At 45.1% G+C, this 22,939-nt stretch overlaps 1 protein-coding gene across 1 annotated transcript in view; it reads right to left on the bottom strand.

The window, feature by feature from the left end:
- STAG2 (stromal antigen 2) overlaps positions 1 to 22,939 on the bottom strand; it is a 1,172,735-nt gene that overhangs the window by 561,594 nt on the left and 588,202 nt on the right. The window contains 2 exon segments of the mRNA XM_029607875.1: positions 7,543 to 7,654; positions 9,291 to 9,398. Of these exon segments, the coding sequence (XP_029463735.1) occupies positions 7,543 to 7,654; positions 9,291 to 9,398 (220 nt within the window).

Genomic DNA, 22,939 nt, shown 5'->3' with positions numbered 1-22,939 from the left:
CTCCAAGGACAAGCAGGATGGTACTCCTCACACATGGGTGATTATGTAGTGTCAGGCCGCTCCAAACATGTGCCAATGTGCACAACAGGCACGGCAACAATGATTGGATCATGCCTGCACCCAAAGTTAGGGCCCATGGAGGGAGAGAGTTGGGTTTTCATAGCTGGAAGAGATTACGGAGGAAGGACTGTCTGAATCGACTGTCCTGATGGTTATCCTTGTCCAGGCAATAATGTGAGGTGAATGTGTGGAGGGAACTTCAGGTCACCACCCTGTAAATCTGTGAATGGAGACTGCATGCAAATGAGCCACCGAGACTGACATGACTTGTACCGAGTGAGCAGCCAAGCAAAGGGGGTAATATGCACTGTCGTTGCCTTCTGGCCTAGCAATCGGAGAAACCGGTGTGCTGAGCTCTGAGAGCAAGCAGAGACCACTCGAGGAAGAGCAGCGAGGATCTCCACCCTGTCTCAAAGAAGAAAAGTCTTTGCCGAGGCAGTGTTCCGTCGAGCCCCAATCAAGTCCAGTTGCAAGGACAGTTTTAGATGGGATTTTGGATTGTTGATCAGAAATCCCAGGGTTTCCAAAATTTTGATAGAGGTGCGTAGGGCACTCAGTACCCTGAGTAGTGAAGTGCTCTTGATAAGCCAATCGTCGAGTTACGGGAAGACATGAATCACCAGTCTCCGAAGATAGGCACCTTCAACCACTAGGAATTTGGTAAAGACACGGGGAGCAGACGCCAGGCCAAAGGGCAGAACGCAATACTGGCAGTGACTCCCGTCGACCAGGAATCAAAGGTATTGCCGATCCACCGGAACGATGGGGATATGGGTATATGCATATTTTAGATCTAGGGAGCAAAGCCAATCTCCCGCTTTGAGAAGGGGGATCAAGGTGCCCAGTGAGACCATTTTGAACTTCGCCTTCACCAAGAAGGCTCTCAGGTTCAAATTGGGCTGGAGTCCCCCCATCTTCTTGGGGATTAGAAAATACTTGGAGTAGAACCCCTCGCTGTGCTGACTGGGCAGAACAGGTTCAACCACCCGAGCCAGTACAAGGGTGGAGAGCTCTACCCGAAGCAATGGTAAGTTCCCTGTTGGTGTCTACCGGGGACACAGAGGCAAACAGAGTGGAATTTGCTGGAAGTGCAACCTGTAGCCCTGCTGCACAATGGATAAGACCCAGAGATCCGATGTTATGGAGATCCATCAGTCCACAAATAGCTGGAGCTGACTCACAACTGGGGGGTCAGTGCCCTGCGGTGAGGGCAGGCTCATGCTCCCTGGCTGCCAGGCAAAATTCTATGGAGAGGTTCTTTGGTGGAACTGTGGTTGCTTGGGGTGCCCGAGGCTGCCTGGGCCTTGCTCTGGGAGGAAGTTGTTGAGGTCTGGCTATCAGAACCGGTGGGTAGTATTTACGTGGCCGGTAGAAGGGCCTCTTCGGATATTGCCAAGGAGGCTTCTTGGGTGGGTGGGTGTCAGAGGTACTACCTGACAATTGCAGAAGGGTCTCTGGATAGTCCTTCAGTTGAGCTACTGCCTCCTTGATTCTGTCTCCAAGAGATTTTTCCCCATGCATGGCAAGTCAGCCAGGCAGTACTGGATTTCAGGGCATAAGTCTGAGGCACATAGCCATGCCGTTCGCCAGGACCCTATGCCCACCATGGCGGTTCTCATGGTTATCTCGAAAACATCAGAAGCAGAGAACTTCGTGCTTATCACACTCCAGGCCCTGCTGAACAATGTTTTGGAAGTCCTCCTGGAATTACTGTGGTAAGCGTTCATTAAATTCAAGAGGCTATTTCTACAGGTTCCTGGAGTATTGTCCCATGTACAATTGGTAGCAAGCAATTCGGGCAGCTAATATTGCATACTGAAATACCTGGCGACCAAGGGCATCAAGAGCCCTATGCTCAAGCCCTAGGGGGGGGACCAAGGCATGGGTGTGGATCCCCATTGCCTTCGTCAAGGTTGATTCTACCACCACTGATTGGTGGGGGAGCTGTTGGTGCTCGAACCCGGTGGTAGGCAGAATTAGGTAACCTGTGTATGTCTTCCGGTTAACCAGTGGCACGAGATGGAGTACCCCCAAAGGCGGGCTACCAGCTCCATGAAGATGTCATGGACTGGCACCACCACCACCTCTTTCAGGGCATCCATGAATTGCAGAATCTTGAGCATCTTGTGCCTGGTGTCCTGCTTTGTAAAAAGCTGGAAAGGCACCGATTCTGCCATAGCTTTTACAAAGCCCGCAAAGGAGAGATCCTCCAGGGGAGATTTTCGCTGTTCCTCTGATGGAGAGGGCTCTGAAGGCAGATCCTCCCATTCCTCAGTGCAGGATATGGATGCCTCTTCTTCCCAGGATTCACAAAGGGCCTCCCCTTCATAGTGTACCGGGGGGGATGCAGGGGGGGGGGGGGGGGGAGTCGAAGTGTAGGCCTCAAAGGCACCGGAGGAGGAGCCGGAGGTATCGAACCTCGAGGCTGAGGGTCCAATGGCATTGGAGGAATCGGTGGCAGCGAAGGCACAGATAGGACTGATCCAGATGGCCCTGGGGGAGCCGACGGAGCATCATGCTTCCCCGAGACACCATTGAACCCAATGGCATTTTATCCTCAAAGAAGTCATGCACCGGTATGGGGGCCAGCTGCATCAGAACACCACCATTCTGCAAATCAAGCTGCAAGCAACAGTAGAGACCGTTCCTGCGGAAGTGGCGGTCCCGGTGGTACCGGAGGCTCGAAGCCCTGCAGTGCCCAGCTGACCGCCAACCGCAGACACCTCTCAAACTCCTCCTCAAAGGCAGCAGAGGACAAAAAGCTTGAGGCGGCGGCGGAATTGGGACATCCCCGGGGAACTGTCGGGGCATCAAGCCCTCCACTGGTGCCAGTGGAGGCCACCTGAAGGCTTAAGAGGGGTCAGAGGGAATCGCTTCCTCCAACCGAGATCACTTTGGAGGAGGCATGGATGCCAATGCCTGCCCGTGGTCTGGCTTAGAGGACGATAACCGATGCCAATGTTTCTTCAACCGTTCACAATGATCACCACAGTCTTTTCCTGGGATCAAGGGGGACGGCGAGGAACTGGACCGGGAACGGGATGACAAAGACCGCAGATCCCTAGCTCCAGTCTTGGACCCGGGTAATGCTTGTGGAGGCGACATCAAGAGGGTCAAAATTGGAACCTCTTTCCCAAGTGGGGCAGAAGTTCCAAAAGCTGACAACAGATACAGTCTTTTGGAGCCAAACAATGTTTCCATTTTGTCGAGACATGCCCGAGGCTGTTCGGGGGTCATCTGAGCCCAGAGGTCACAACCACAGACATTGAGAGATGGCCCCAGGCGGAGGACGCAGACTTCGTGGGGATCTGTGATGGACATAGTGAGAGGCACTGGGGGCACCGGCAAAAACCGATCGATGCCATTGGGAAAAGTACGCAATGCACAGTCTATGGTCAGCAGACACCAGGAGATGAGACCATAGGCGATCGACTACTTATGAACGAAAGACTTATCAGGTCACGGAGAACGGAACAGAAAATATACGAAGGACCCTATGTGACACAAGAATAACAGCAAGTTTTAGGAAAAAACTGAGAAAAAGAAGTGCAAGCTCACGACTGCAAGACAGCAGCTACGCGGAAAAGAAGAGACTGAAAAGGGACCCCGCATGGACGCATGGTTCCGTGCCAGGCTCCAAAGGATGATGTCACCCATTTGTGAGGACTACCATCCTGCTTGTCCTTGGAGAACAAATAGAAGAGCATTTTAAAAACTAAATTAAAAATGGAAAATAAAATCTTTAAAAATACCAACCAGATATTTATTGAATATTAAAACATATACCCTAAACATAAATGCATAATAATAATACATATACAGTCAGTTCATAAAAATGATAATCCTCTATGACTGTGCCTTAAACCAAATGAGGAGGAGAATCTTATTCTGAGTAAATGATATAAAAGAAACTTACCAGAACACATGAGGCCAAATTACCCTGGTGGGGAGGCAACAGCTGGATCCCACCAAAGAGGCACAGCTGTGCCACAAAGTTAAACAGCCTAAAAGTCTTACATTCCTACTGCAAGGGTGACTTATAGAATAGCTAAAATTAGTACAAAAAATGTGTTTCCAAAGCAAATACAGCCACCTTGCATCCTCTCAACAAACAATGGCACACACAGGAACAAAAGTCTATTCAAGAATAGAACATGAAAGTATTTTTCTTATGTGAAACAACTGCTGAATGTGCAATCTTTCAATACCTGATAACTACTGTGTATATTGTACTATTTTTCTGCAATAGGTATAATAAAACTCAGAGACAAACAGGAGGAGTTTTTAGTTTGATACACTGATAAAATCCAGGCTTAAATAGCTTATGATATTTGAGGCTTATTGCCTACAACCCACTGGTCTGTAGTAATTTGAACCCACGTCCAATTAAAGTCTGTAAATTGCCCTCTTATTTGCAGTTCCGGAGTCTAGGTTCCCCAACCTTTATCAGGAATTACAAGCTCTTCAGAGTTGCCAATACGAAAGAGTTGAGACTTAGTAAAAAGATGGCTATGCTAGAAGGTTGAAGCTTCTCAGGGCACTAACTTCGAACATCTGAAGCAATTTCTAACTGGAACTTCGATTGTTTTTTGTCAAGATTCAGGAGAATTGTGTCAGTTAAAGAAATAAGTAGAGTTTCAGTGCTCCGTTCTTTGCGAAAGCCGAATTGTGACGGTGCTAGGATTTTGTTTTCTTCTAAGTAGTCTGTCAGTTGATAGTTCACTATTTTTTCTAGTATTTTCGAGATGAAAGGAAGATTTGCGATAGGTCGAAAGTTGGCTGGGTCATCTGGGGATAGGTTAGGTTTTTTCAGGAGGGGTTTGAGGATTGCGAGTTTCAGCGGTTCTGGAACTGAACCTTGCATTAGTGAGCAATTTATGATGTCTGAAATAGGTTTGGCAACAGTGTTTGGGATGGCAATGAGTAAATTGGGGGGAATTGCATCTATGGGATGAGATGCTTATGCCAGCTCCTCTCCAAACTAAAACTAAAGCATTTCATCTACGCAGACGACGTACAGATTCTGATTCCGATTAGAGATTCCCTTCAAAAATCAATAGAATTCTGGAACACCTGCCTTATATCTATCAACAACCTGCTCTCTAGCCTTAACCTAATCCTCAACTCCAATAAAACGGAAATACTCCTCATCTCTCCAGACGGTACCCACTCTAAGCCAATCTTAAACCCCATAAATCAGGCCTCCTTCTCCCCCCATGTGAGAAACCTGGGAGTCATTATGGATGATCAATTAAACCTAAAGAGATTCGTCAACAACACTGCTAAGGAGGGTTTCTATAAATTACAAGTCCTCAAACGTCTCAGACCACTCTTACACTTCCAAGATTACCGATCAGTACTCCAAGCAATTATTTTTTCCAAAATCGATTACTGCAATTCTCTGCTACTCGGCCTTCCAGCTAACACCATTAAACCCCTTCAAATGTTGCAGAACGCCTCTGCCAGGATACTGACTAAGACCAACAAGAGAGATCATATTACCCCCATCTTAATAAACCTACATTGGCTCCCAATCAAATACAGAGTACTTTACAAAACAATGATGATCATTCACAAAACCATCCACAAGCTCATTCCATTGGAACTCAACATCCCACTTCAACCACATCTTCCATCCAAACCGACGAGAACAGCCTACAAAAACACTCTACTAACCACACACATATCAAAACCTCTCTAAGCAAACGAGCCATGTCAGTAGCAGGTCCTACCCAATGGAACTCTCTACCGCCAGAAGTCCCCTCAGAACCTTGCCCTATCAACTTCAAAAAGAGACTAAAAACCTGGCTATTTGAGCAAGCATTCTAAGTACGACATCTATGACATCAACATACATCAACACCATCTGTATAAATTTAAGACTATCCATCCATGCCACCCTTACAATTTAATAACCTTACTCGTCCGCAGCCTAACACATAGCTTTATTCCTTATATTATATTAAGTGCCTTGTAATTTTAATAGGCATTTGTTCTCCCCACTTTTAATTATGTGCCAAGTTTTCTACCCATGTAACCTGATCCAAGTTTTATGCCCTGTTCTCTGTAATTGCATTTCTCATGCCAGTTTTTCAGTTACAATGTAAACCGAGACGATATGTAACATTTTACATGAATCCCGGTATAGAAAAATGTTAAATAAATAAAATAAATAAATAAAAGCTCCTCAGGCCTGTCTTCTGGAAGACTGAGCAATTTAGAATCTCGAAGTGTTTAATCCAAGCCCTTGGCCCAGTCCCATGACCACAGTAATGGGCAAGCAACCACTATTGTATGCTCCTAGCCGGAGCCCAAATGAGATCACATATCTGCTTTAAAGGTAGTACAGCTCCAGCTTAGCAACTTTTCCCAACTCTGCCCTAGAAGCTGCAAGTGAATCTTAATTGATAAAACCAGCGCAAGTAGACCCTAGCCACAAAGTCACTGCATACTGCCACATAGTAAAAAGTGCTCTAGTGGGCCTCAAACTGAAGTCTGGCCAGAGTGGCTAAATGGCCTGCTCAAGCAAGGCTTCAGTTATGATCCTGAACATCTTTGAGGGCTCTGCCCCCTCTCGATGAGTACCATCCTTTTTCTAGAGACAGTGCAAATCAGTGCATCCACCCTAGGGACCTTCAACTTCTTCTCTTTTCCATAAATTGGATAAGCTTATGGCCTTGATTCCCCACCTTTAGATCGGCAACCAGAAGATTCCACTACACAGAGATCAATGATTGCCTGATGCAGAAGGAAGGCTTTCCCATATCATCTTATTCTTCTCCCTTATCCTCCATCCTGTTAAAGCCCTAAGGCCTGATCAATCAAAGCAAGCACTACCTTCCAAATGCAACAGATCAAGGACTTATCCTCCCTATAGGAAACCTCACCATTCTCAACTCTCCCAGCAACACTCCTCTGGCTGTTCTTAATTTTTTTTTTTTTTAAATTTAAAATGAAATAACCAACGTGCCATATCTAGATGACATTGCCTCTTCAAGATCCCAGTTGTCTTTCCCCAACCCACCTCCCCCTAGGGCCATTTCCTTGCTGGACCTATGGTTCAAGAAATCAGAGGCTGACTGAGGGATAAAGGCGGCTTCTCACCAGCATTCTATGGTAAATAGAACAAACTGGTAACAAACAAACAAACAAAAAAAAAAACCCCCAACTCTGGGCAAAAAAAAAGTCTAAAGTTTAACTGTTAACCACACAAAGCAGAAAACATATCCCCCAGGCCATGGCAACTCATTTATGTTTGTATAATACTTTTTGTCATCCCCCCATGCCTTTAATATATACCCTTTCTACGTAGTTATTTATTTTTACTGTTATATTTTATCCTGTTCCTACATTTGGTTACCTGTTTTATTGTAAAGCTTTTTGCTGCATTAAGTTACCTGTAAACCGAGGTGATGTTCCCAACGTAACTCGGTATATAAAAATGCTTAAACAAACAAGTAAATAAATAAATAAGTCACTCACCTCACTTTCCAAAAAGAAAAATACCAAGGTTTTCACAAGGTTTGCATTTGGACTTAACCTTCCTCTTCGTTTAATAATTCCATCCTCTTCAGGATCTCTACAACTGAAAAGTCTAGAGAAACAAATAAGAGACCATGTTTACCACCAACTACTCTCTCTTTCAGTATTATTAGACCTGCAACTGAGTGCACATTATTGCTTTTAAAATTTAGAAGATTTGAAATCTTGATGGAAAACGTTCAAGCTATTCAAAAATATGTCACAGGACTATGCATTCTATAAAACTCTCCAGAAGCAAGTGTGCCTCTTTACAAAATGAATGTCAAGTGACTCCCTCACACTATTCCTACCAGGGAACTAGGAAGATACTTTTGAAGCTATGAAAATTTTATAAGACTATTTCATTCAATTAAAATCGGTCTCCCTTATACAAATTTTAGGCAGAGTAACAACCTTGGCAAAGCTAATATATGTGGCTTTAACTGTGAAATTAACCAAAATCTGAAAACCTGCACTGCCATGTGGAAACCCTGAATTCAATTCCCAGATCAGAAATCCACTCCCAGGCTGAGCAGGGCTGGATATTCTACTGGGATAGTGTTCCCAGCCCCTGTGGGAAGGAATGTCTGTCATTGTGCAAGGTGACATATAATGGCCAGATTTAGGGACCATGATTATTGGAATCCATAAGAAGCCTGGTAGTGTATGTTGGGAGGAGATAAAAAAACAGGGGAAAAATCCTAGGGTAGTGGCAAATAAAGGTTTATGCCACCACTTCAACTTTTTAAGTCTTGCTTCAACTGAAATCCAAAAAAAACAGGCAGAAATTATAAAGTCCAATCTCTGCACTACTTCCCATCCCCTAACGCCAATCACCAAACAAGCCCTATCAATCAGGTGTGAATGCAGTTGTCAATGGTATTACTTTGTGCACAGTGCTTATCATCCTAAAAATAGTTATTTAAACATCATTTCCCATGTACTGATGTGTGAAACCTAGGTATTCTTCAAGAATTAACAACAATCTACAAAAATTCAATGGCAATACCCCTCAAATTGTAATTACCAAAAACTATTTTCAGCATGAGGGAAACTGTAAAATACAGTATTAAATTATTGGTCAATTATTAAAATATCGGGAATCAGTATCCAGTGCTGCAATCTCCTGGGCTCTTGCCCGCAAAGGGCTACAACTCGTCTCATATAAGTTTTAAAACTTAAATTCTCTTTAAGATTGATGAGGTAAGGTAAATAAAGTGCTCTCTATTTTTAGGAACAACGATAAGTTCCCTGAAGCTGGCGTGAATTGCACGCCGTAACATTGTCAATGTCAAAAAAAGAGATAAGTTGTATCAAAATACTGAGAAACTCACTTAAGGGTATTTTAAAGGGTAATATTTAGAATAGATTTCACTCATGAAGTAAAAGTAAAAAAAAAATATTTCAAATGGGATGAAGTAAATGACATTACAATAAGTGCGTGTATATGAGACGGGTTGTAGCCCTTTGCGGGCAAGAGCCCAGGAGATTGCAGCACTGAACTCTCTGATACCGATTCCCGATATTTTAATAATTGACCAAGAATTTAATACTGTATTTTACAGTTTCCCTCATGCTGAAAATAGTTTTTGAAATCTAGATATGCCATGAAACTTTACATTTTTCTCTTAATCTGTAAAGAACAAAAATTAAGAGTGGGAAAGAAAATACTAGAACTTTCAAGAACTTTCCCAAACCCTCCTGCTCACTTTTTATAAAGAAATTCTCCTGCTGCAACAGCTACTGGCCGGTGAGCTGAGTAAACCAGATGATACACATTTTCACAGTCCTCTGCTGTCAGAACATCATCACTACTCCTGTGGAGGGGAAAAAAAGGGTTAAACAATATGAAAAAGAAGTTTCTTCTAATTTACCAATATATCTTTTGAAAAAGAAAAAAAATGGAAAGGCTATGGACTCACAGATTTGTTTGCCACAATTACAATACACAGGACCAGCTGAAACATGACCCATTATAAAAAAAGGCTGTACTGAGTGGGTAACAGATGGAAATTAAATTTAAAAGTGTAAAATACCCCAAGTCCAAAGCAAAGGTATCTAAACCAATTGGCAAGGACTACAATGATATGGCAGCCCTTATTCCAAGCACGCTACATTATTAGGAAAGTGGACATTTTTCAAATGTTAAAATTACTGTTACTATTTTAGCACTAACTCCATTTGTTTTCAAATCACGTCAGATTTTCTTAAAATAGTCTAGATGGACTTTACAGTCATTCTCTTCCATCATATTTTAAGTCAGATGTAGACTTCTACTGTTAGTTATTGCCTACAAGGAATCAAAGATGATCTAACAGACCAACTGTTCTTATTATGCAGTCTTGCTTCATGTGATAACATTCTCCTTGCATGTTTCAAAAGAAAACTTGAGAAGTCATTTCTTACACACTTTTCCAACTAAAGAGCTCAAGCTGATTTACAAAAAGTTAGAATCTATGGCAAAATACATCTATTTGGTAATATAACATGGTTAAAAAGTACCATTTGGTAAAGGTGTAATGAGCACAAGGATAGAATCATTAAATATCTGAAATGCCCCAGAAAAGACAGAGTTAATGCAACTGAAAACAGTTCTGCTACATGTCAGACAGACTAGGGCAGAACAGATTGAGAAAAGGGCTTTATTTAAGCTTTTCTTTAAAGAGTCATGTTTTTAGTATTTTCTTGTAAACTAGCAGGCTTGGAGTTAATTTCTAGTGGTAGTGAATTACATACGGTTAGAACTGATCCCACAAGGGTTAGTTCTCTGGTGTTGCAAGGCACAGTTCTTTAGGTTCTGGCACACTAGTTAGGCTTGTAGCAAATAACACAGAGTAGGAAGGTGAATTAAGAGTAAGACAGAATTGGTGCAGTGTCTTTGAACGCCTTAAAACCCAGCATCAGATTTTTTTAAATTTACCTGAACAGGTATCAGAAGCCAGTGTAGAGATTGTAGGATGGGTTAATCTTTCTGAATTTTTTCACACTTAGCATTTATGCTACAGAGTTTTGAATAAATTTTAGGCACTGGTTAAGTGTTTTTGGAATTCCAGTGTACGAGTTATATCAATCCAGGCTGATACTAAACAATCATAAAGACACTGCTGCATACAGATTACTGCAGATGTTTCAAACTCAGAATATTTTGCATTATATAACAAACAAGCAATATCTAAATACTGCAAACTATTTTTGATAGGGAAAAATAAAGTAATTTTCCAGCTGTTTCCTTCCTAGCATGGCTCTAAGAGACTCCTCAGAAAACTGAAAATCCATGGGACAGGAGGCAATATTCTACTATGGGTTCGTAACTAGTTAAAAGATAGGAATGGAGAAATTACTTACCTGATAATTTCGTTTTCCTTAGTGTAGCCAGATGGACTCAAGACCAATGGGTTATGTGCTCCCCTGCTAGCAGATGGAGACCGAGTCAGGTTTCAAAGCTGACGTCACCTTAGATATATCCCTGCGGTAATCTCAGCCATTCAGTATTCTTTTTAAAAGCCATTATGGACTACGTAACTATTGAAAAAATTTGATTAAGACTTGATATAAAAACTTGAAAGCTGGTGACCATGACCGTACTCAGACATAAGCACTGAATCCCTGCCAACTAATAGCAACCCCAATCCAAGGGTAGGGAGATGGCTTACCCGTAATCCCTTGAGGACTAGGTTCGTGCGCGTTCCCTTGTCACTATTTATGGGCAGCCGTGGGCGCGATGCTGAGTCCATCTGTCTACACTAAGGAAAACGAAATTATCAGGTAAGTAATTTCTCCATTTCCTAGCGTGAAGCCAGATGGACTCTGTACCAATGGGATGTACAAAAGCTACTCCCGGACGGGGCGGGAGGCTGCCCATCGTCCAGTTACCAGCGCCCTCACAAGGGCCGCGTCTTCTCGGGCTTGGACATCCAGGCAGTAGAACCTGGAAAAGGTGTGCAAGGAAGACCATGTCGCAGCTCGGCAAATGTCGACAGGAGACAGTAGCTTAGCTTTCGCCCAGGATACTGCCTGGGCCCTAGTTTCACCTAAAGGAGTAGAGGCTTCCCTGCCACTATGTAGGCTCCCGTGATCACTTCCTTGATTCAACGGGCTTTGGAAGCTTGCAAAGCTGCTTCACCTTGTTTCCTTCCCCCGTGAAGAACAAATAAGCGGTCCGTCTTGCGCACTGGCTCTGTACGTTCTAGATACTGTACTAACAGCCTGCTGACGTTTAAGTGGCGTAGGAGGTGGTAGTCTTCTGAGTCCTTGCGTCTATCTAGGGACGGTAAGGAAATGGACTGCTTCATGTGAAACTCCAAGACTACCTTTGGTAAGAAGGCATAGGGGGCTATGCACTAGAAGCCTCCGCAAGTCTGCATACCACGAGTGTCAGAGCCAGTCTGTGGCAACCAGGACTAGCCCTCTGTGTCGTTCGATCTTGCAGATGACCTTGCCCAGCAAAGGCCATGGAGGGAAGACGTACAGTAAGATATCCTCTGGCCAGGTCTGAACCAAGGCGTCTATTCCTTGGGAGTGCTGATCTCTTCTGCAACTGAAGAATCGAAGGACCTTCATGTTGAGAGATATGGCCAGCAGGTCGATGGATGGGAGGCTCTAGTCAATAACGTCCATTCTCCTGGATCCAGACTCTCCCTGCTGAGGAAGTCTGCCCTGACGATGTCTTGTCCTGCTACGGAGGAGGCCGAAATCCCTTTTAGATTTAGCTCCACCCATTCCATAAGGAAGTCTATCTCCAGAGACACTTGGTGGGTTTTGGTTCCTCCCTGGTGGCTGAAATAGGCAATCGCTGTTGCGTTGTCCGACATCACGCGGACTGCTTGACCTTGGAGCCTTTGGCTGAATTGTAGACATGCCAATCTGACCGCTCTGGCTTCTAGGCGGTTTATGTTCCAGTGCGCCTCTTCCTTGATCCATCGCCCCTGGATTGTCAGTTCCTGACAGTGGGCTCCCCACCCATGGAGGCTCACGTCAGTCATGAGGACTAGCCAGTTCGGTGGGGCCAGGCTTACATCCTTGCTTAGATGCACCTACTGTAGCCACCACTGGAGTAGAGAGCATACTTCCACCAGTAGGTGGAGGCAAATCGAGTAATCTTGAGGCAGTGGGCTCCAACATGACAGCAGGGAGTATTTAAGTGGTCTCATGTATGCCCTCACCCATGGTACTACTTCCAGTGTTGAAGCCATCAAGCCGAGAACCTGGAGATAGCTCCACATCCTGGGGTGCATTGTGTTCGTTAGCTGCCACACTTGGCAGATCTGTTTCCTTATCCTTGAGGGAGGAAGGAACACCATGTCCTGCTTAGTGTTGAACCGGACTCCCAGGTACTCCAAGGACTGGGAGGGCTTGAGACTGCTCTTGTCCATGTTCACTACCCAACCGAGTCCCTGAAACAGGGACCTGACCCTGCTGGTCGCCTGGAGACTCTCTTCCAATGACTTCAACCGGTTCAGCCAGTGATCTAAGTAAGAGTGTACCAGGATCCATTCTTTCCTCGGTGCCGCCACTACGACCACCATAATTTTGGAGAACATTCGGGGGGGGGGGGCGCTGCCAGGCCGAAGGGCAACACCCAGAATTGTGAGCACTGAGAGGAGAGGATCACCTTCCTGGTGGTTGAAAGGAATCAGGAGGTTTTTGCTTGGGACATTGTCTTATTTAAAAAGTATTGGGGCAAGGAGGAGGTCACGTGATGTGGTAGCAGGGAGGACGCAGCTCTTCTCGGCTCCCAACCGGCCTTGCCTACCGCGGCATAAATCGCGCGTTTCCGGCCCTCCCGGTGGCTGATTTTTGGTTGGGCAGTGAGCCTATGTCAGTGGCCAGAACTCGGGCGCGTGTTTTCCCCGATGACCACGAAACCGGCACGAAAAGAACGGGAGAAGCCGAAGGACCGCGACCCTAAGATGGTGGACGCAGCGGATCGGGAATCCCCCTCCCCCGACGACCCCGCTGACGCTCGCGGACATAAAAGAGGCGATGCGGGAGACACTTGAGGAAAAATGGTCGGTACTCACAGCACAGCTGGGGGAGGTACGTGACTCTTTGCCTGCGCTGCTGCCGCGGCTTGAAATGGCGGAAGCCAGGATCTCCGTGCTGGAGGATGCAGGGGGAGAGATTGCAATTAAAATGGCGGCCCATACCAGTGAATTGAAGGCCCTGCAGCTAAAAGTGGACGACTTGGAAAATCGGGCGAGGCGGGACAATTTACGCTTCCTGGGCTTCCCAGAGGACATTGAGGAGAGATCCTTGTGCACTCTATTGGAAACTTGGATACCTGAAGCGCTTTCCCTGCCCCACCTGCAAGGTAAACTTGTTGTGGAGAGGGCGCATAGGCTGGGAACTAAGAGAGTGCAACTAACTCGCCCGTGACTAGTCATAGCCAAGATTTTAAATTCAGCGCACAAGAGTGAGATCTGGCGGGCCTCCAGGGCAAAACGTGACCTCTGCTACCAAGCTCATGCTATTCGCATATTCCAAGATTTTTCTACCTCAGTTTCAGAGGCGCGGAGGGGCTTTTCCTCCATCTGTTCCACGCTGCACAACCGGGGAGTGAAATTTGCCTTGTTATTCCCGGCACAACTTCGTATTTGGCACGCTGAACGGGTGCATTCATTTGACTCCGTAGAACTGGCACAGAAATTTGTGAGCTCCCTACCGACCTGACTCTGATGGTTTGGCAGTTTGTTTTCTTTTTTTGGGGGGGATGCACCAGATGGCCCCTGCTTGCCCCCCCCCCCCCCCTTCAGTGGTGGAGAGGGTGCTAGTTATTTATTTATTTAGCACTTTTTTATATACCGAGGTATAGCAGAGTTGCCTTCACTCCGGTTTACATACAAAACAACATGTTACATTGAACGATGTTTGAAATTTAAAAATTTCAAAAATTAACAATACTGAGCACAGACATAACAAGGAGAATGAGTATAACAGGATAACACAGGGTGGAAACCCTGAGTAGGTGAACAGAGATATCTGGGAACATTGAAAACAGAGGACATCTGCATCATGAAACAGGGAGATTGATTGAGGGGATATTGAAAGATAGCAGGCTATGTTAATATACTATAAGTCATTAAGTGCAGTCTTTAAAAGATTGGCTGAGTAGCCAGGATTTTAGGTCTTTTTTGAAGGATTTTAAGTTTTCTTGATTGGTGAGGAAATGAGGTAATGAATTCTAAAGTTTTGGGCCAATAATGGAAAGGGCTCTGTTTCTGGTGGAGGATAATTTGGCCTGTGGAAGTGAGGGAATCACTAGTTGGATTTTACTAGTAGTTCTTGTTGTTCGTTGAGAGCAATGTAAGTGAATGATGTCATCAAAGGCGGAGTAATCGGCTTTGTATATTGCATTGTGAAGAATAGAGAGAACTTTGAATTCTACTCTTTTTTCAATAGGGAGCCACTGTAATTGATTGAGAACAGGTGTAATGTGATCGGCTTTTCTTTTACCTGTTAGTACTCTGGCTGCAGCGTTCTGAAGGAGCTGTAAGGGTCTCAAAGAAGATTTTGGAAGGCCAATCAAAAGGGAGTTGCAGTAATCCAAACTGGAAAATAAGAGGGCTTGTAGGACGGTTTTGAAATCATGGGGGTGAAGCAGAGGTTTTAGATGTTTTAATATTTGAAGTTTGTAGAAGCCTTCTTTTATTTTTGTAGCGATGTGTTTTTTGTAGTTTAGGTCAATGTCTAACCAAAATCCCAGGTCTTTAACGCTCTCTTTAAAATGGACGAGGGTCTTGTCAAAGTGGAAGGGTGGAATTGTTTTATGATCAGGATTTTTTTTGGCAATTAGGATACATTCAGTTTTGCTGGTATTTAGACATAGTTTAAGATGAATTAGCATGTTTCTGATTGTGTCCAGGTGTGAGGCTGCTTTAGACATAGCATCTTCTATCGAGGAGGAAATTGGAATGAGGAATTGTATATCATCGGCATACATGTAATACTTTATGTCGAGTCTAGATAGCAGATGGCAAAGAGGGGCAAGGTAAATGTTGAATAAGATGGATGAAAGTGCTGATCCTTGTGGCACACCTGTTTCGAGGGGGATGGGGTTCGATGAGCAATTGTTGTGAGAAACTTTGAAGTGTCTATTATTGAGGAAGGATGTAAACCAACTAAGAGTCTTGCCAGCTAGTCCAATGGATTCTAGACATGAGATAAGAATTTTATGATCCACTGTGTCGAAGGCTGCAGAGAGGTCTAAAAGAATCAGAAGGTATCCTTTTTTGTTGTCAAGTCCTCTTAGGATGGTATTGGAGAGGTTAAGTAGGAGGGTTTCAGTGCTGTGGTTTTTTCTGAAGCCGAATTGGGAGGGAAAGAGAATTTTGTTATAGTCTAGATGTTCGTTGAGTTGTTTCAAAGCTGCCTTCTCTATCATTTTGGCGAAAAAGGGTAGGTTGGAGATTGGGCGGTAGTTGTTTAGGTCGTCTGGGTTGAGGTTTTTTTCCTTTAATAAAGGTGTGATGGTGGTGATTTTTAACTTGGGAGGCAGCTCGCCTTCCTCGAGCGACTTGTTGATGATTGCTGAAATTGTTGGAGCTAAAGGATAAGCAATTTCTTTAAGTGTTCGGGTGGGAATGGTGTCAAGTTCGTGTTGTGCAGGGTTGATTTTCTTCAGCATTTTTTCTGTTTCTATGATGGAGATAGGTCTGAAATCGAGCCAAGGAGGGATGTTAATTGTTGATTGAAAATTGAAGCTTGAAGTGGAGTTAAAGGTATCTGTTATTTTGGAGATTTTGTCCTTAAAGAAGAAGGCTAAATCTTGGCTTAGGTTTTTATTGGTGATAGTTGCGTTGGAGGTGGAGATATCAGAAATGAGGTTATTTACAAAGTTGAACAAGGATTTGGGTTTGTTAGAGGAATTAATAATTTTAAAGCCGTAGTAGTTCCATTTTGTGTTTTGGATTGATTTTTTGTAGGCCGCTAATTGTGTACGGTATTTTTGTTGTGTAGCAGGTAGCTTATTTTTTTGCCATTCTTTCTCAGTTTTCCTGAGAGCTGATTTCATGTTTTTTAGGGTGGTGTTAAACCAGGGGTTTTGAATTTCGTTTTTGTTCTTTAGACGTTTGATCTTCTCCGGGTTAATGATGTTAGCGGTTGTTTCAGTGATTGCAGACCAGGAATGGATAGCGTTGTTTATGTTTGATAAATCTAGATTCGCTAGTTGAAGTCCTAGCTCTTGAAGGAGAAGATTCGTTTGAAAAGGAGGACGGAATTTGGAGTTACAGTTCTAATTCTACAGTTGCCTGTTTTGTTCGGTTCTGGAGAACAATTTGTCGGTTTCGTGGACATTTAGCCCAAGGATATCTCCAGTTTTGGGTTTTTTTTTTTCTTTTCCTCCTTGGATTACCTAGATCCAGGCTCCTGGGCACTACTTGACCTACAGGAGGACACTTGTGAGCTGGAGCCCTATGGTGTCCCACAAGTTATCCTGGTGACCCAGGGATGGTTATGGCTGCTTTTATGATAACCGGTTCACGGATCACAGGACAGAGAACTTAAGGCAGCGTGAGACACTCTCAAAGGAGGTTTTTTTTTTCTCTTCATAGCCTGCTCAGCCCCAAGTTGCAAGGCTGGGCGGTGCTCAGTATGGGGCAGACCGCCATGGCGTGGAATATGGGGGTTTTTTTTTCGATGTTCCCCATCTCTTATGATGGCCCTACCGGTCAACTTTAGCGGCCTGCTCCCAGCAGCGAGGAAGGGGTCCTTCCTATTCGCTATGCTTTATTCTTTGGATGCTTTGGGACCTAAGGGACAAGTTCCCTTCCAGTTGCTTTACTGTTTATTTGTCTGACTGTAGGGAACAGTATTGTGTGGGATAAGAGTGTGTTTTGGAATGAAAGGGGAGGAAGGGGGACGTTTGTGTCTGGTGGCTGCTGGTAGAGGTAGTCGTTTAGGATTGGGTAGCATAGTATGGAAACTTCAGTGTTTGCTTTTCAAAGAGGCTAGGTTAGGGACACTCAATGACCTGACCTCTTTCCTTCAGTTAAGAAGGCATGGGAGTTGATAGAGGGGGGAGGGAACTAGGGGGTAGTCTTGATTTGGGTGGGAGGGGGGAGGTGTGGGGGTGGGGTCACAGCTTGGGAGGGGGGATGGGGATCTTTGGTATGAGGTGAGTTATTTATTAACTCTGGACTTTCTTTTATCTGTTCTACTCTGTGGGGGAGACTGTACATCAGGGGGTGCCTTGGCTGGGAGGGCACCCCCTAGGGAAATAAGGTATGGCCCTGTGATAAAGTTTCTTTTGCACGTGGGTTCTGAGTAACTCAACTAGACTACTTTCCTGGAATGTATGCGGGATACACTCGCCAATCAAGCGCTCAAAGATTCTCTCACTTTTGAAGCGCCAGTCGGCCCACATAGCTTATTTGCAAGAGACACATCTTACCAAGGAGGAACATGTTAAATTAAAACGTGATTGGGTGGGAGAGGTACGGTTTGCTTCGGGCACTACCAAATCTGCAGGGGTAGCAATCCTGTTGCATAAGAATTTGCCCATCAAGATTGTGCGGGAGATTGTTGACCCTCATGGTCGATTTCTAATTTTGATCACTGAGCTTTACAATCGCACAGTGATACTTTGCAATGTCTATGCTCCAAATGTCTATAGTCCAGTATTTTTCGACAATTATATTCCCTCCTACTTCCCCATATCAATGATATTTTGTTATTGGGTGGGGACTTTAACACGATTCAGGATGTGACCCTTGATTCCTCTCAGTCTGGTGGGGGTAGAAGAGGGGTGGGGGGGGACAGGGCCCGCAAATGTTGGAGGACTCCCTACATCTGTTGGACGCATGGCGTACATTACACCCCTTAGAGAAAGACTTTACACATCTCTCACGGGCCCATGCATCCCTTTCCCGACTGGACTATTTTTTAGTTAGTAAGAGTGTGTTTTCCTCAGTTCAGGCTGCTGGCATTGAAAACATTGTGATCTCTGACCACGCCCCGGTATGGATAGAGGTTCGGTTTACACCCCCGCAGCCATCTGCTCGGCTGTGGCGCTATCCTTATTTCTTAGCCCATGATGTGAAATTTCGGGACTACTTGCGGGCGAAGTGGGAAGACTACGCGTCTTTAAATCAGTTGCATGTTTCCCAACCTGCGTTGTACTGGGACGTGGCGAAAGCGGTCCTGCGGTGTGACATTATTTCTTATGTCTCCCACCGTCGCAGGATGATTGATAAACGCAAATTGCTCTTAAATGACCAATTGAGTAGGGCTAGGCGGCGATTGCTGAGCTGTTGGTCGGAAGATGCCAGAGTGATGTATCGATCCACCCAGGCGGCGCTCAACTCCTTGTTACATCAGAGGGGGAAAAAAAGTTTTTTATACTATAAATTTCACCTATACCAATATAGCAATAAGGTGGGTCGAACGATGGCGAATTTGATTAGGTCCACCCGCACTAGTAGGGTGATCCCGGCGTTGAGAGTTTCCCCTGCGAAGGTGGTCCGTGATACTCCTTCGATCTTACAGGGTTTTAGAGATTACTATACTGCCTTATATACATCGTCGACGGGGTCGGAGGAGGATGGGGGCAGTTCTGTTCCCAGATAGATCTCCCCACCTTGACTAGGGAACAACTGGAGCAATTGAATAGGCCCTTGTCAGAACAAGAGGTAGGACAGGTTATCCATCAGCTCAAACCTCTAAAAGCCCCAGGCCCAGATGGGTTCACAATGGAATTTTATCAGTTATTGGCGGATAAGATAGTGGCCCCCTTGACAGCGGCATTTACGGCACTGATCATAAGGGGCTCTTTCCCTACACAAGATAATGTGGCCCTTATCACTCTCATTCCCAAAGTGGGCAAGGACCCATTGGAGCCAGGATCATACCGCCCCATATCCCTATTGAACGTGGACCACAAGATACTGGTGAAGGTGTTGGCAGAGCGATTGGCCCCCCTATTGCCCTCGTTGGTGGGTGAACATCAGGTGGGATTCGTGAGGGGGCGATATGCCTTGGCTAATGCACGCCGAGTGTTAACGGCGATGACGATTTGCCATGAGCTTGATCATCCACATCTGGTTATCAGCTTCGACGCGGAGAAGGCGTTCGACAGAGTGCAATGGTGCTACCTGTTTTTATTGTTGGAGACTATGGGATTTCACGGTTTATTCTTGCAAGCGGTTCGGTTGTTATATTCTGATCCTAGAGCGGTGATATTGGCAAGTGGGGCACGATCGGAACCCCTAACGATAGCCAGAGGTACTAGACAGGGGTGCCCATTATCGCCACTACTTTTCATTTTGCAACTTGAGCCGTTGCTAATAGCGCTGTCGTATCGTCAGGAAATTCGGGGAGTTCGGTTAGGGGCGCATATTTTTAAAGCAGTGGCATTTGCTGACGACTTACTGGTGCTGGTGACGGATCCACAGGCTTCCTTACCCCCCTTGATGTGGGAGTTTGGGGTTTTCTCTGGCTTGAAGTTGAATGAGTCTAAGACCTCAGCCCTTATCTACCCGCAGGCCAGGCGGGCGGCATGGCAGGATACCTTTCCGTTACACTGGGTGGAGGACTTTTTGCCGTACTTGGGGATCCGCCTCCCGGCAGACCCGGCCCATATATATCAGATGAATATCCCAGAAAGACTTAACGCAAGATAGTTTGGATAAGTGGACCACTTTGCCTCTTTCCTTGAGTGGGCGGGTCGACTTATTCAAAATGGTTATTTTGCCTAGGTGGTTCTACCTATTTCAAACACTACCAATCTTTTTGCAATCGGGAGACGCTCGACGGTTGGAGGGAGCTCTGAGACATTTCCTCTGGAGAGGAGGGAAACCGCGGGTCCTGTTGTGCTGGTTGAAGTTGCGATGGGGAAGGGGTGGTTTGGGAGTCCCTGACTTAGTGGGTTACAATTTGGCTAGTCACTTACGAACCATTCGGGACTGGTTGTTGGGTACCTCGGTGTATTCCCCATTATATGCAGATCAGGCCTTAATGGCTCCTTACGAACCAGCATGTGTGGTTCAGGTATACTCTAGTAAGCTTCCTCTAGTGCTTCGCAGCACAGGATTGATACGTCCAGTCCGACAAACCTGGCGGAGATTGACTAAATTGTTGCGGATTCCGCCCCACTGTGCCAGCCTTTTGCCAGTGCGGGGAAATATTGACTTTACGCCGGTATACCAGTCTGCCAGTTTTGTTACCTAGGAATCCAAGGGGATCACTCGCCTGGGCCATTTACTTAGCACGGAGGGGGTTCCTCTCTCCCTTAAGGAGCTGGGAGAACTTTACGGGTTGGGTGCCACGCAGGTATTTCCATATCTTCAAGTTCGGCATTATCTCCGAGCAATTCCGGAGGCCTACGAAGCACCCACCGTGGTTCACGCCTTAGATGAAGTGTTCCACTTTGGGAAACCCCGTGCCCCGACCTTGTCCATGTATTATAAGAGGGTCCGGAAGTTACAGGAGGAGGACTCTTTGGACGTTTTGGTGTCCCGTTGGAATAAGGATGGGGATTTTACTGTGACTCAGTGTATTTTACGTGCTGGTTTTCGACGTGCAGACAGGATCTCGAATAACTACTATTATCGGGAGATGCAGTTAAATTTCTCAGCCGGGCCTACATTTCCCCACGGGTGGCTAGCCATTTTAGTGCGGATTTTTCAATGGGCTGTCAAAGATGTGGCGAAGCCTCCAGTACCCTGTCCCATGCTTTTTGGTCCTGCCCTGCAGTTCGGCGTTTTTGGCAGAAGGTGGCGGACTATATGGACAAATTGATAGATGTGGCCATCCCGGTGACGCCATACTGGATTCTTTTTGGTTGTCTCTCCCCGGTTCGAGTTCGAGATCCTGGCTCACGAATGTTATTACACAAGGCCTGTCTTGTAGGTAAGAAGATAATTCTTTCCGGCTGGCGTTCAACAGACAACCCATCCTTTTGGGCTTGGAGGAATGGCTTTCATTTCATGATGACCATGGAAGGCTTGGCAGCCCGGAATTCTCCAACTCAACGGCGACGATTTCTGGTCACCTGGCAGCTTTACATCCATTCTCTCCCGCATCGTGCGCATAGTTTTGATTTAATGACTAAGAGTGCACTAGTATGTGTTCCCCCCTTGTTCATTTTTCTTTCATTTTGGTATTCTCTTCCAAGTGTAACATCATATTCTTATTTGGATTGTTATCCCCGGGAGGGGGGAAGGGGGGGAGGAGGGTTTGCTAGGCATTTTTCTCTGGTTACTGTTGGCCGGAGAGTGAAGGAACGACTCCCCTCCGGTAGTTGTGTTGTATTGTATCTCTCTTTGTTGCAAATTACAATAAAAAACGTTTAAACATAAAAAGTATTGGGACAAAGTTAACTATTTGGGAATATTATTTAGTGTGGTTGTGCTTTTAATAGTCAGTAAGGTAGCGAATAAACAAGTTAGACTGTTTGTATTTTTAAATAGTCAGTCAGTAAGGCAGCTAGTAAGAAGTAGTTAGTGTTTATTTTTTAAAGTCTGTAAGGCAGCTAGTAGGCAGAAATTAGTGTTTGTATTTAAAAAAAAACCAAACAAATCCAAAAAGTAGCCAGAAGCTAGAAATAAGTTAGGAGCAGTGAATACCTAAGTAAAAAGGTTGAAAAGTTCAGTTCAGTTACTCACCTTGAAAAGGTGTTGAGGAAGTGTAATTTGGTTTGAATAAATACCAACATTTGTTAATCAAAAGAGCAGTGAGTCACTCTGGCTCACTAATTAAAGTTAGACTGTTTGTATTTCCCAGCCCACCCACCCACCCCTAGCTCATCCTTTAATTTATAGGCAGAAGCCACTTTCACAAAAAAAAAAAAAATAAAATAAACTTTATTGAGAGTTTGATCAGTCTCCTGTAGGCCATTACCAGACATTTAGTGAATTCACTTATACATTCAAAGGACGTTAATTAGACACATACCTACTCCCATAGCAACCTAAAACTTAACTAGGAATTGAACAAAATTGAGATGAAGGCAGCAGTCCAGCAGCAAGAGAGGGGCTTCTAGGTCTTTTGCATCGAATGTCACATGTATAAATTATTTACCCACCGGTGAGAAGTTGTACATGTGCATGCGATGCAAAGAGCAAATGGCTCTCAGAGAACGAGACCGATCTCTGGAGACTAGATTGGCAGACCTGGAGGAGCTGAGGCAGAGAGAGAGAGGTATATAGATGGCTACTTTGTCCCTGAAGGTCTCAAGTCACAAATTCAGACTGACAGCCCTGGTGCTGCCTTGCAGGAAGAAGGTCTCATGATTGGACAGCATCAACCTGGTGCAGCAGGAAAGGATCCTGTAGCAAGGACCTGCACTCCAGGTGATGCATTGTCCTTTCACACCGAGGATATCTCCCCAAGGCCTACAGCCCAGGAGGGAAGGGTTAGGTTG

This window comes from Rhinatrema bivittatum, chromosome 6, assembly GCF_901001135.1.
Source record: "Rhinatrema bivittatum chromosome 6, aRhiBiv1.1, whole genome shotgun sequence".
Lineage (NCBI taxonomy): Eukaryota > Metazoa > Chordata > Amphibia > Gymnophiona > Rhinatrematidae > Rhinatrema > Rhinatrema bivittatum.
Note: the sequence above shows the minus strand (reverse complement) of the source record. Positions and strands in the feature narration are given on the sequence as shown.